General features: G+C 37.0%; 1 protein-coding gene across 3 annotated transcripts in view; it reads left to right on the plus strand.

Moving 5' to 3' along the window:
* Nucleotides 1-12,446, plus strand: part of MTA3 (metastasis associated 1 family member 3) — a 135,920-nt gene that overhangs the window by 56,772 nt on the left and 66,702 nt on the right. For all 3 annotated transcript variants that reach the window (XM_056357434.1, XM_056357436.1, XM_056357435.1), the window contains exons 8-9: nucleotides 5,095-5,194; nucleotides 9,634-9,822. In XM_056357434.1, the coding sequence (XP_056213409.1) occupies nucleotides 5,095-5,194; nucleotides 9,634-9,822 (289 nt within the window). The remainder of the gene's footprint in view (nucleotides 1-5,094; nucleotides 5,195-9,633; nucleotides 9,823-12,446) is intronic.

A 12,446-nucleotide genomic window follows, 5' to 3' on the forward strand; every position in this document is an offset into this window, starting at 1 on the left:
TGAAAGCTTCAGTAGTACTGTGCTTCTGGATCTCTTTGGGTGGTGAGAAGTAAGAGGAATGTGAGTCATTAAAAAGGTAGTGAAACTTTACGGCAGAATTGCATCATAAAATTATGCAGTAAAGATTGTGAAAAATCTTGATGCTAATGCTGCACTTGCAAAATTAGATGTTTGCTGGCAAGGTGAAATACAGCATCTAATAGTAGGCAGATGGTTTGGCAGTAAAAAGGAAAAATATGTTCACATCAAGTTTACTAGGAATATCAAAAATACTACATTTCTGCCTGTCTGTCATGCTTGGCCAATACATGTTTATTCCTTTGTGCATTTTGTGATGCTGTATTTCTTCTTCAGCAAATTAATTTGAAAAGAAGTAATTCAGACTTGGAGCTGAATTTCTTTTTTGCATAGTTTTTTATGAATTGTGATCTATTGTATTATAAAGAAAAATTTTATGCAGGAGCGTTTTCATGGACCTGCTTTTTGGGGGCTATAAATCTCCTCTGTGACTGTGAAATTGCAGGATGGTATACAGATGATCGCTTAAATCATATCCTGTGAATTAATTACTTGTATGTATCAGATTCTATTTCTGTTGAATAATAAAGATTTCATATATTTTCCATGTCATTTAGTAATGAAACTGAAGGTTAGTTGTGGTGTGTGGGGAACATTGTATGTAATGCCACTCCCTACCCTAACCTTGAGAGTCTGTCAGAGAAAAAGTCATGGCAGGTGACTTTTTGTGTTTATCATGTCATCTCCCTTTGCACTGTAAATATCTGAAGTGATAATAACGGAGCATAGCACTGTACAGGCAGTTGCTTAGGAATGCAAGGAAAATGTGTCTTCTGGAACTGCATCATTTTATTTTGAATATGTTCTTCATGTCAGATTTTGCATTATCCAGTAGTAAAAATCTCAGGGGTATTTTCCAAATTGAATTAATAATGTGCTGGTGACATATCTCCACTGAAGAAGATTTTTTTTTTCTTCTTCTTTCCAAGATTTTAAGTATTATGAATTTTTTAAGGAGCAATCAGGTGTTAATTGGCTCTTTGTAAAATGCTGTTACTGATAGTCTAAGAGGTCGTCTTTCAGGACCATTCCCAACTCACAGTAAAGGGGAACATTGATGTAATAAGGGAAACAAAGAGCTTTCCTAATAAACAGGAAACCACCAAAGATCCACTTAATTATTTCCCTCGGAAACGTTAACTCTGAGGTGAGGTGTAGGTCTCATTCATTAGTTTGCAAATACGTGAGGAAAATTGTGTATTTGCAGATTTGTATATATGCAGAGGTGGCTCACTTTGAACAGATTTGTCCAAAGTATACCCACTACAGTTATCACTGAAACAGAATGCATAAAAGTGAACAATTTTAAAATATACATCCTCGGATTAAAAAGGATCTCTGTCTCAGCTGGATTTTTGAGAATGCAGGGGAGAAGAAAATTGAGTTACTGGTCTGGATCCAGAACTTTCCAGCCCTGATTTGATGCTGGACTGCTGTTGCTACTGGGGAAACCAGTGGCTGTTTTCATCCTGATGCATAGTTGCTGTGGTTCCGTATTTTCTTTGGTAAATAACGTCCCGTTTCAGAACTAGTTTCTGATGAGCAGTTGGATCTTTAGAAATGTGTTGTGACAGTCTCTTGCTTTTACTGCTTCGTAATTTCATTGGCTACCACTAATACTAACCTTACGCAAAAATTCAAATAGTTACTTCCTTTAATGTCTTAGACCTGAGCTATAAGAAATGTGGAACAATGTATTTTCTGCATTCAGTACTTAATCTGAAGTTTTGCCCAAATGTAGGGTGTACAGGCACAGCAAAAGGATGATGAGCTGCTTCATCCCTGGAGAGCTCACTGTCAGGGTTTTTTGGACACAGATGTTGTTGAGTTTTACTGAATTTGTAGATTTATTCCATTGTCTTCAGTCCTGGCACTGAATTATCTTGATTTATGTTTCTACTATTGTCAGCTGAAATCTATTATAAGTCTTTGAGAGAATATTTTTGGTTCTGGTCTTTTAAGAAAATTAAAACAAGGAGAACCTGACTAAGGTAACACTGGATCATTTGGTCTAACCCTTAAAGCTTTTATACCTGCTTGCTAATACAGCCTGTGCAGAGGGTGATCTCTCTGCTGATAATGCCAATTGTTTATCTTGTCCATCTCTCTGCCACCTGTGTAATTCACTGTCTGTGTGCCTTTGCCTTTTGGCTGTAGCTTATTTTGGCAGGTGTGGGGAGTGGTGGTTTGTGTTTGAAGTCTCGGTACTTTAATTACTCATTGAATGACTAATTTGTGATTAGCTTACTAAGTACATTTTTTTAATGTGTTTATTATTATTGAATTAAATACAGTTTCAGTTAAATATTTACAGTTATTCTTAGGGTTCTGCCAACTTAATGGGAAATTCACCTTAAAGATGTCTGTTTAAAAAGAAAAAATGGGTAACTATAGAGTCTGACTTCAGCCTGTGTTGGCTTAACAGTGTCTTATTTTGGTAGCAGGTAGGTGCAGACGTTAGTGTGTCTTCTGGAAACAGGCATTGGTTAGTTTTTTCTTCATAATATTTTAAAAATAATTCTTTGGTATTATTAGCAAAATAATCATGCAAGGAAAAATGACAAAGGAAATCTTTGACCTTTGTATAAATATTTTCCTCATGGCTGTATTTTAAATGGAAAAACATAAAATTTAAGGTATTCTAATGATTCTGAAATTAATATTGAATTTTGATTTGGATTACATGGCTAGATTATACAGGGCACTGTATATCACTCTCAAGTTTTGATACTATTTACTACTTAACAGCCAAATGCTTTAGCATTCCTACATGTATTTGGATTCTCTGAAAAAATCACTATTTTTCAAAAGTTTCCAGGAAAAGGTGAACTGGAAATTATGTTCATCTCAAGTACAGCTGTAGACACACATGCCCCTGTTCTGGCCCCCCTGCAAAAAAAAAAAAAAAAAAAAAAAGGGGGGGGGGGGGAAGGCACACTGCCTGCATTTTATAGTAATTCTTATTTGTTTTGCACTCACGTATCCTGCACTTCCACACAGCATTTCTCTGATGGTTGTGATCCTCTCCTACTCTGTACAGAACTGCAATCAATACCAACTAGTGTATCAATTCTTTCCTGTTTACCACTTACGCTATACAGCTAAGCTTATTTCAAGTGTCTTAATTTTGACTTTACATGCTAGGCAACATAATTCACATACTCTTGGGCTCTTGAAGTCAGCCTAAAAAGTTTGATGTGTGAGAGTGTGACTGTGAGAACATACTCTGTAATTTTCATAGCATACAGTCAAAAGAAAATAGTGTTAATTATGCAAGAGGAAGATAAGAAGCCAGTAGGTAGCAGCAGAAGGGAAATTCAGTCATGCCGCATGCTGCTTTGCTGGTTTGAACAGTAGTGACAGAAGGATCACAGGAAAGACTGTTTAGCTACACCCCTTATCAATGCCAACATGTTTAAAGGGGTTGACTGACTATCAGGAAATGTGTTCACAATAGAGCCTTATTCTTGGGACTGATTTGTGGACAAATACTGTTTTATGTACTGCCAAACCTTTTTTTTAAAAAAGAAAATAGAATATTTGTGTGTCTTCTTGGTACGTATTTGCCATCTCTGCAAAGAGGGAGCAAAGGATGTGTAACAATGTTTGAGTATAACATTTATTCCACAGCCTTTATAAATTTAAGTAGTTAGTATCTGGCGCGTGTGAATCACTGCTGTTGAATCTTAGCTGTGTCTTTTAAGTTTTTGGCAGCAAGTACTGAAACTTGCATTCAGTATTAAATGTTTTGAGATTCAAGATAAAATTGCAGTAACATGTTACTACCAGTTTCTCCATGATCAATAATACAACTTAGTGAGTTAAACCCTTGATCCGCATTACATTATGGTTGAATATTGGGTTTATAGTACACAGTAATGTGACACTTCCAGTGTGTTGGTCTCTGTCAATGACATTCCTCATTGGTGTAATTCTGCACTTAAAAGTTGTTTGGAGTGTAGTTGCTGAGTGAGGCTCCAGCCTTTAGTCCAGAGGCTTACACCGTATTAAAAATGTTAGGTGAATAATTGAGTCTTTGAATTTAGAAGGACTTACATCATGTCATAACTGCAACAAACAAATTTTTTTCTAATGTCATGGTGACATAATGTACCTCAAGGGTCATTATGCAACTCCAGGTACTGGAGCAACTTCTGTTCTATTAATTAATAATCTTTCTCACGTGTTGCTGCATCTTTGCTCATTTCCTGTGTGGTATGTTGAGCCCAGTCAATGTTTCTTACACATCTTTCCCTTCACTGTGCATGGTATATGGATATGCTTCCAAGAAAAGTTTGCAGTTTAAAGCAGTCACTATCATGCTAATTTTCCATCTCTATTCCCTTTTGTTGCTCCGGTGAGTATAGTAATTGCCATGTATAATTCATCAACAAAAGTGGGGGGGAAAAACAGGTAAAGATTTGGAGAGAAACATGCCCATTTCAATAATGCTGGAATGCTTTTATTAAGTAGGGTGAGAAATCCATTTTTTTCATTATTACTTAAAACCTGTGACAAAAATATGATTTTGGAGGTACCTTAGACTAAGCTAATGTGCTTTCTTTGCCTCACTAATGGAAGTGCATGCAGTATTGAGGTAAATAAAATGTTATTAATTTCCTCATGGGAACGTGGTGAACCCCATTTTTTATTTGTATTGTAATCTGTTAAACGGTGTTGCGGATTCTTAATAATAGTCGCAGCTGTAAAACCCAAACTGAGTAGGATCTTTGATTTCATAATTAATAAAAAATCGATACATGAAAAAGTTGGTACGTTAGAATTCTCTGAGTATCTTTTGTTTCTGTGCTGTTGTTCTTTTTGGTTGTTACTTTTGTGGGAGAAGATCAAAGTTTTTACTGCAGTGTGTCGTGATTTGTCTTTATCAATTTTTCCCTTGTTAGTAAAGATCTGAAATCTTAAGAGTAACAGTTTGTGACTTTTATAGGTAGTCTGATAATAAAAAAGAGGTTATATCTTCCTGTGTATTTATTGTCTGCTGTTGCTCTGTTGTAGTGCGGTTGGCACGTTTGCTCGAGCATTGGACTGCAGCAGTTCTGTCAGGCAACCTAGTCTACACATGAGTGCAGCTGCTGCTTCCCGAGACATCACACTGGTAGGTGGCTTTTTAAAAACCCTACAACTTTTTTTGTACCTGTGAATTCAACAGTACCTGTTACTCGGGAGTCCCTGTCCTCCGGATAGCCGTTTTCCTTTGGATACCTGTGTGCGAGGTGCATGTGTGTATTGGTAGATAATCCCGTGTTTTCCATAAGTTTATTGGCGCTGCCCTTGTAATGGTTATGTAAATCGCTTGACTTTAGCTGAAATCTGTTTAAATACAGTATCTTCGTATGTAACAATTTGCACAGCAGAGTAGATAATACACACTGTATAAGGATGCATTCTGTATAGTTGATGAATATTGTGATGTAAAGTGTGTGGTAATAAAGCTGATTGAAAACTGTTTAGGTAATATTTTGTACTTACTAGATGTGTGTGTCAGTCAGTTTTCTAAAGGATAAGCAGCCTGACTCTGTAAGCAACTTTTTGAAGAATATTATACCAAGGATATCCTTAAGATCTTTCCTTAGTTTGTTAAAGTATTCACTGTAACGTAAGCAGCTGCATCTTTTAGAGAAAGTTAAAAAAATACCAGTTACAGACCAGAGGTTTGTCTCTGGACATTCATATTGGCTGAGATGATGAGATATACTACAGTAATAAAAGTGTGCCAGGAATACCATAAGAGCAAAAAAAAAAAAATCTTACTGTTTTGTAGAATCAAGTTTGACTTAGTTTTCCAAAGACATCAGCAGTTTCTGTGTATTAAGTATTTGTGTACAGGATCATGAAGGCGATAGTTAAAGCTAAAACAGATCTGCTATTCATTGGATACTTGAGTATTTGAACTAGAGAACACTTGATGAAACGAACAGATCAGTTTCAAATAGCTAAGGTACTGCCTTATAAAGTGGCTAGAGAGCCCCTGGAATTGTCACACAAAATTTTGTGGGAACAGACAGAATCAACAGGTTGAAAAAAAGGGGTTAGAGAAATTACGGACCATGGGTCCATAAATGGGTACTGAGGAGTATGGAGAGAGGTGTGCCATCTAGCATTCTTGATTACCAGGGTTTGTAGATGCTGATGAATGAAATGGGAATTGAATTCCGATTCTGGTTAGGTTTACCTGCATATTTTCTCCGAGTAACATCCCTTGGTGCTGCTGTCAGAGAATGCTTGGCTAGATGGCTGCCTGGTGTGATTCAGCAGGGCAGCTTTTGTAGTCCAGATAAAATATATTCATTAGTATGATGGTAAAAATATTTTATTTCTTACGTTTTGCACTGTACTCAAAGGCTATTAAATAGGAAACTAATGTAGCTTGGCCTACAGTAGTATAGTAAAGGCAGTGGCAAGATACAGTGTTTTCAGTAATCCTCAAAATGAGCCTTCTGTTTCACTCTTGCTGATAATGACCTTAACATGATTCTGTTCACATGAAATGCTTTACTTTTTGCATCAAAATAATTCTTTAACATTTTTGATTTTATTAAGATTTCATTGGATTAATGATTTCTAACAAGTCCCACACACTACACATCCTTCTTACTGTATTCAGTGATTAATACATTCATCCTTATAGCAATTTCTTCTTGTTTGGAAGTGTATGTGCAGTGCTGCTAATAAAGGGATACATTTAGTGTTTGAGTGCTGTATAAATGTTTCTCCATTGCAAATGATCCATTAAGTTCCATTACACTTAATGAAAGGCATATCTTACAATGAGGCACCAGGGGAGCCACCCCAGTTTAATTACTGTGTCTGCCTGTTCTCATTTTCCTACCCCCTCAGCTTTTTAAAACCCTTCTCTTTTGGTCTTTGGCAATATGCTTCCTTCTAAGTTAAGAAAAGACATATTTGTCATTATAGTAGTTACTCTTTCAGACGTTCCCATGTTAATTGGGAGCATATTTTGAGCAGCAGTTAAAGTTAGTACAGACGTTTGTAGAATTTGTGGTGTGTATCATTTATGCTTTGGGATGGATGTAGGTGCGTAGCACTAAGAAAATAATACTGTTGGTATTGTTAATGCAAGGCAGATAACCCTTGCACCTGAAGTGCTACTAATGGGCTTTCTGTACACCACACCTGTGGCTTTCCAGTATTTCTAAGTAGTTGTTTCAATTAGAGATGACAATAGACAGACTGATAATAATAATAAAAAAAAAAATACCCGCAAAAAACCCAAACCCCAACAATAAATGCAGAGGTTATAAACATGACTTAAATTCAGGGTGGATGTACACATCAGGGAGATCTTGCACCTTAACAGTGAGAGGCTGCTTTCAGGCTTCCTTATTTCGGAAACATGGGGAAGGTAATGAGACAAGGCAAGAAACTACCAACCCTACTGAAAGACATGAAACAATGTGTGTTTACCTTCTTATGTACAGTAAACGTTGTTTTCTTACAGCGATAAAGACTTGTGAGACAACCAACCAACTGAAACTTGCATTTCTGACCTTCTCAGAGGCAGTGGTTTATTTCATAATGAAAATTGATCTCTGAGAAGAGAAAGAAACTGGGAAGACTTTCCTTGTGTTCAGATTCCTAAACATTGCTTAGTGCATGCGCTGATGATGGGAGCCATTAAAGAAAAACAGGTTGATGGAATCGCTGGCTCCTTTTGGTGGGCTTGTTTGGGAGAGCCCGTGCTACTTTACTGTAAGGATGTAAATCTGGTGTTGGATGTCTCTTCAAAATGAAAAGTATGAACAGGTTTTTCCTTTGCATTTTGAATGATGTCATTTTAATGATTTTTATTAGACTTCCATATATGTGGCTCCTAAGATAAACATGCTTAAAATATTACTGAATTACAGAATCTGTACTGATTCCAGTTTGAGTGCTTTGCTGGGAGGCGGTTCAGTATAGTTAATTTAACTGACTATTGAAATTGCAGCTGATTTGGGAACTGTATGTTGCAGCTTGTTTGCAGCATGCCCTGTCATTCTCTTTCTTCCCAGCTCCATGCAACCTTTCCTTAGCTTTTGGTGGATAGTTTCTTCCTTTTTCTGCTTCATTTTGGCCTTGAAGTTCCCTCTATCTGTGTGGCTAATACATTTCCTCTGGTGGCACGCCTTGTCTGTGCTGGACAGTAAGCTCAGGGCAAGAGTTCTTACAGAAGGGTGGTTCTTCCTCTGTTCTTCAAGCTCCTGTTTGGGAAAGGCAATGCCAGGTCTTCCCAGCCTCTTGCTCCTTAGGTATCAGGTATGCACTAGTTGATTCTTGCAGTCCTGTCATCCTTGGGTGAAGCAGATAAAAAGGAGGTTCTCAGGAGTGAGTGAGTTTAACAAGCCTACGGAAAGCAAAGAGTTGTTATCATGGGAACTTGTTAGTGGTCTGCGGTCACAGAACAGCTCAGTGAAGACAGTATTTATCCACAGAGTTCGTTACGTTATCTTTTCTTCAGTAATATCAAATACTGCTTTTTGGAATCTGTTTATTACAGATGGAAAAATAAACATAAGGTAAAAGCAAGATCCAGATTTATTAATTTATTTTGTCTTTCTTAAAAAAGTTTGTACCAGTGAATAGATCCGGATTTAGCACCTGGTCAGAAAATATATCTGCTTCTCCACAAGGGCTGCAATTTCAACAAAAAGTTAAGCCTTGGTAGCACATAAACAATAAGAGTTCGTTCTCTAGGCCTGGTTCCCTCATTGCCTGAATGATAAACAGTGACAATGGTTTCATTGGACATTCTCTGATCTAGAGATTGTGGATTTAGACATTATGTTACATGTTTCCGTATCAGAATACTTCATTTTAACCGTGGCTTTTTCTCGCAGCTGGTGAATTTGACTTGAAACAGAAGTAAAATGACATCATGCGTGATAATAGTGACATTACTTCTTGCAGATGAAACAGTTCAAGAATCTTGTGCTTGATAGCTTTCAAAGAGTTATACAGAAAGCTGGAGAAAGACTTGAGCCGCTCATAGGAGGTGGGAAAAGACAAGGAGGTTTCATTATTTGCAGTACATTTGTGTATGGGAGCTCAACTGCAATTGCTCTGCAAGTGCTACACTGACACATAATGCAAGAGTGTTCTTTCCTTGAAAGGTTTCAGGTGTCCCCTTCATAAAGATGAGTTTAGGGCTGTCTGAGAGATTGAGTGCTACAGTTACAGCTCATCACTGTGGTGGGACGGATGGGTAGGAGACTGATGTTACACGGTCACATGCATTATTGCACTTTATACCTCTTAATACCTCCTTCAGCACAACAATTTATGATTGTGATGATGGGGTCTTTTGGGATGCTGAATCAGAAAGGCTTCTTGTATGTTTCTCATTCCCAAATTAAGTAAGAAACAATTTATTTTCCTGATGTTCCACAGCAGAAAACCTATGATATCAATATAGATTATAAATTTAGCATTAGTTGAGGCTTCTTGAATAGCTTATAGAAAATACTACATTGAATTTGCATTAACTGAAATGGACTACTGTCTATTTAAACATGGTTTTTATTTTCTCCTCACTAGTTTCATGCAATGGATACACTGCATAAGCACAACTACGATTTGAGCAGTGCCATCAGTGTTCTAGTGCCACTTGGAGGGCCTGTCTTGTGTAGAGATGAAATGGAAGAGTGGTCAGCATCAGAGGCTAGTTTATTTGAAGAGGCATTGGAAAAGTATGGCAAGGACTTCAATGACATTCGACAAGACTTTGTAAGTACAAAAGTAGCACACTTCTGCATTACTGTGTTTTCACATGGGTAGACATAACTGCTTTCTGTAGGTTTGGAAGATTAGCTAGAGGGGGAAGTGTGTGTAGCTGATACATCTAATTAACATACATATACATTTTACCTGGCTGAAAGTCACTATGCTTTCTTGTTCGGTGCCATTCTTTGGAAAGATATTGACAGAAGAGAATCTTTCTTGGTCTAATACCAGGTAGGATTTCTCATGCCAATGTGTTTTGAAAAGGATTTTACAAGCATCTGGGGAAGTTGCGACAACTTTTCAGAACTTTTCCACAATTTCTGGTGAAATTCATTAGCAGCTATGTGGCTGATTCCCCTGAGAATTTTTGGAAAGCTGGGGTTTGCTTCTATGGTGAGCAGTGTGAAGTCTATGTTCTCATAGCTTTTAAAGTGCACTACTGGGAGTTATTTTGACATATTAGGTATTTTGGCACTTCTGAAAAGTAAAGGAAATGTTTTCCAATATGTTCTAACTACACTGATTTTGGTACTGAAGTATCAGACTATGGGGCGGCAAAGCTGTAATTTGCTGATTTCTAATGCAGGGTAATGAAATGAAATTGATTCTAACACTGATTGCTAGTTCTGCAGGTTTGGAAATTTTTTTGCACGTTTCTTGGAGAGCTTCTTTCAAGGAAAAAGATTTCCTCTTGTACTAAGTTAAAGTTGGGCTTTGTGAAAAGGTTAGGGTTTGAGCCAAAGGAATTCCCTTATTTAAGACTGAAGTTGATTGAAACATTTTCACAGCAATCTCATTCTGCTTGACTCTGAGAGCTCAGATTTATTTTCTTTTCTTTGCTGAAGTTCATTAATAATCTTTGTGAAGGGAAAATGGCACTGTATGGTAAAGGTAGAAGTCCTTCTAAATAAGAGTGTAGGACAGTGGGAGCAGGCTTGGCACTGAGCTAAGCTGTCTTTCCCTCACTTTCACAGTTCTGAAATGAAACACATAATTGAATGAAGGTGGGAAGGGAGGGCTATTGTTTTTCTGAAGAGCTGACATTTTAACAGGTGTATTATATCTGTGTGCTTAATTTTGCAATTCCTAAGGGAGAAAATGTTCATGGCAGTCATCACAAAGGTTGAAAATTACATCATGGATGAAATATCTTGTTAAATTCAAGAAAATAGGATTGGGAAAAAAGATTTTATGGTGTTTTAGAACTGAAAATCCTATTGTAAACTAACTCCTTATTATTTCTCATATAGATAAATGCCTCTCAGCTGCAATTGGACAATAGTTTAGTAGCTATGTCTTTTAAGTAAATGTTTCCTAAAACATAGTATTTGGCTTTACAAAATGCCTTAAGCATGTAAACAGATTTTATTGGCTGTTTACAATATGAGTCCCAACACAATTTGTGACCAAGTATACCTAAGTCTTGTCTTTGTTATTTATATAATAGTTATCTTTTCTGTATAATTGCTCTGTTATGTAACACGTAATTCTGTTGATACGCACACATTAAAGTGATACAGTGGAATAATGTGTTGCAGGAGTCGCTTCTGAATTTGTAATGTTCAGATGCTAGATAATTGAGTGAGTCTAGCAGAAGCTGTTTAAAATGTTCAGATTTATCAGGTAGAGTCCTGATACCTTCCCTCTTTCACAGAATCTTCCTTCCCAAATCACAGGTATTTTCATTTACCCTCCTCCCAAAGTGAGAGAGACACACACAGATCTAGGGGTATGGTTTCGTAGCCTACTCAGGGCACGTTGATGATGAGTCAGTGCTGCAGAAATGGATGTGGGGTCCTAATTAATTATTATCTTAAAATTATTTATTATTAATAATCCCATTTAGTTAAAGCAGGGATGTTCTCTATCCTAAGTCACTTTTTTTACCTTTGGAAAAGCAGCATGTAATTTTTAAAGCATCATTAGAAGAACATCTATTTCACATATAAATTTATATGACGTTGGTAACTTAGTGCACAGAATCTTGATCTAACTCAATGTAATTTGCAATCTTTCAATTATATTAATCATTGTATAATCTTGGGATATCTTAATTTCTCTAGAGTAAAACTTATGTGTTCTCACTTGCTGTGTAGCATTCTTAAAAGTACAGGGATTTGAAACAAACATTTGGTTTTAAGTAATCATCTAAAATAGTCCCTCAAGATTTGCATTGTTGATGTGTGAAAAGTTTCTTGCAAGGTAAGGTAGGTATAAATGTGTAGCACTTAAGCAGTGATTTTCCATGAGAATGCATTTATCTGTTATCATCCCTCTATTCAGTGGCGAGTCATAGAAAAGTAAGGACTCTCGTATGCGTTGTATAAGCACTGACATAGAAGCTAATGAACTGGTAGCGCAGATGCAAACTCGTTCAAGTTTCCACATCGGATCTGATTATAAAATTAAATCCCTTGGTGCCTGAGACGGAACCTAAGCAGTCACACAGCACAGGCAACACTGTCATGTTGCATGGCAGAAAGTGTTGGTAGCAGTGTCCTGAAGCAGAAGGGTTATGTGGTAGTACCTGCTTGAGTCGTTAGATGCCAGAGGAGTTGGCTTTTTGAGTCAGCCTGGATTTGCAAGACACGGCAGCTGCGATTGAAGCCCTTACGTGATAGTTTGTA

The sequence above is a fragment of the Falco biarmicus genome, chromosome 12 (assembly GCF_023638135.1).
Source record: "Falco biarmicus isolate bFalBia1 chromosome 12, bFalBia1.pri, whole genome shotgun sequence".
Taxonomy (NCBI): domain Eukaryota; kingdom Metazoa; phylum Chordata; class Aves; order Falconiformes; family Falconidae; genus Falco; species Falco biarmicus.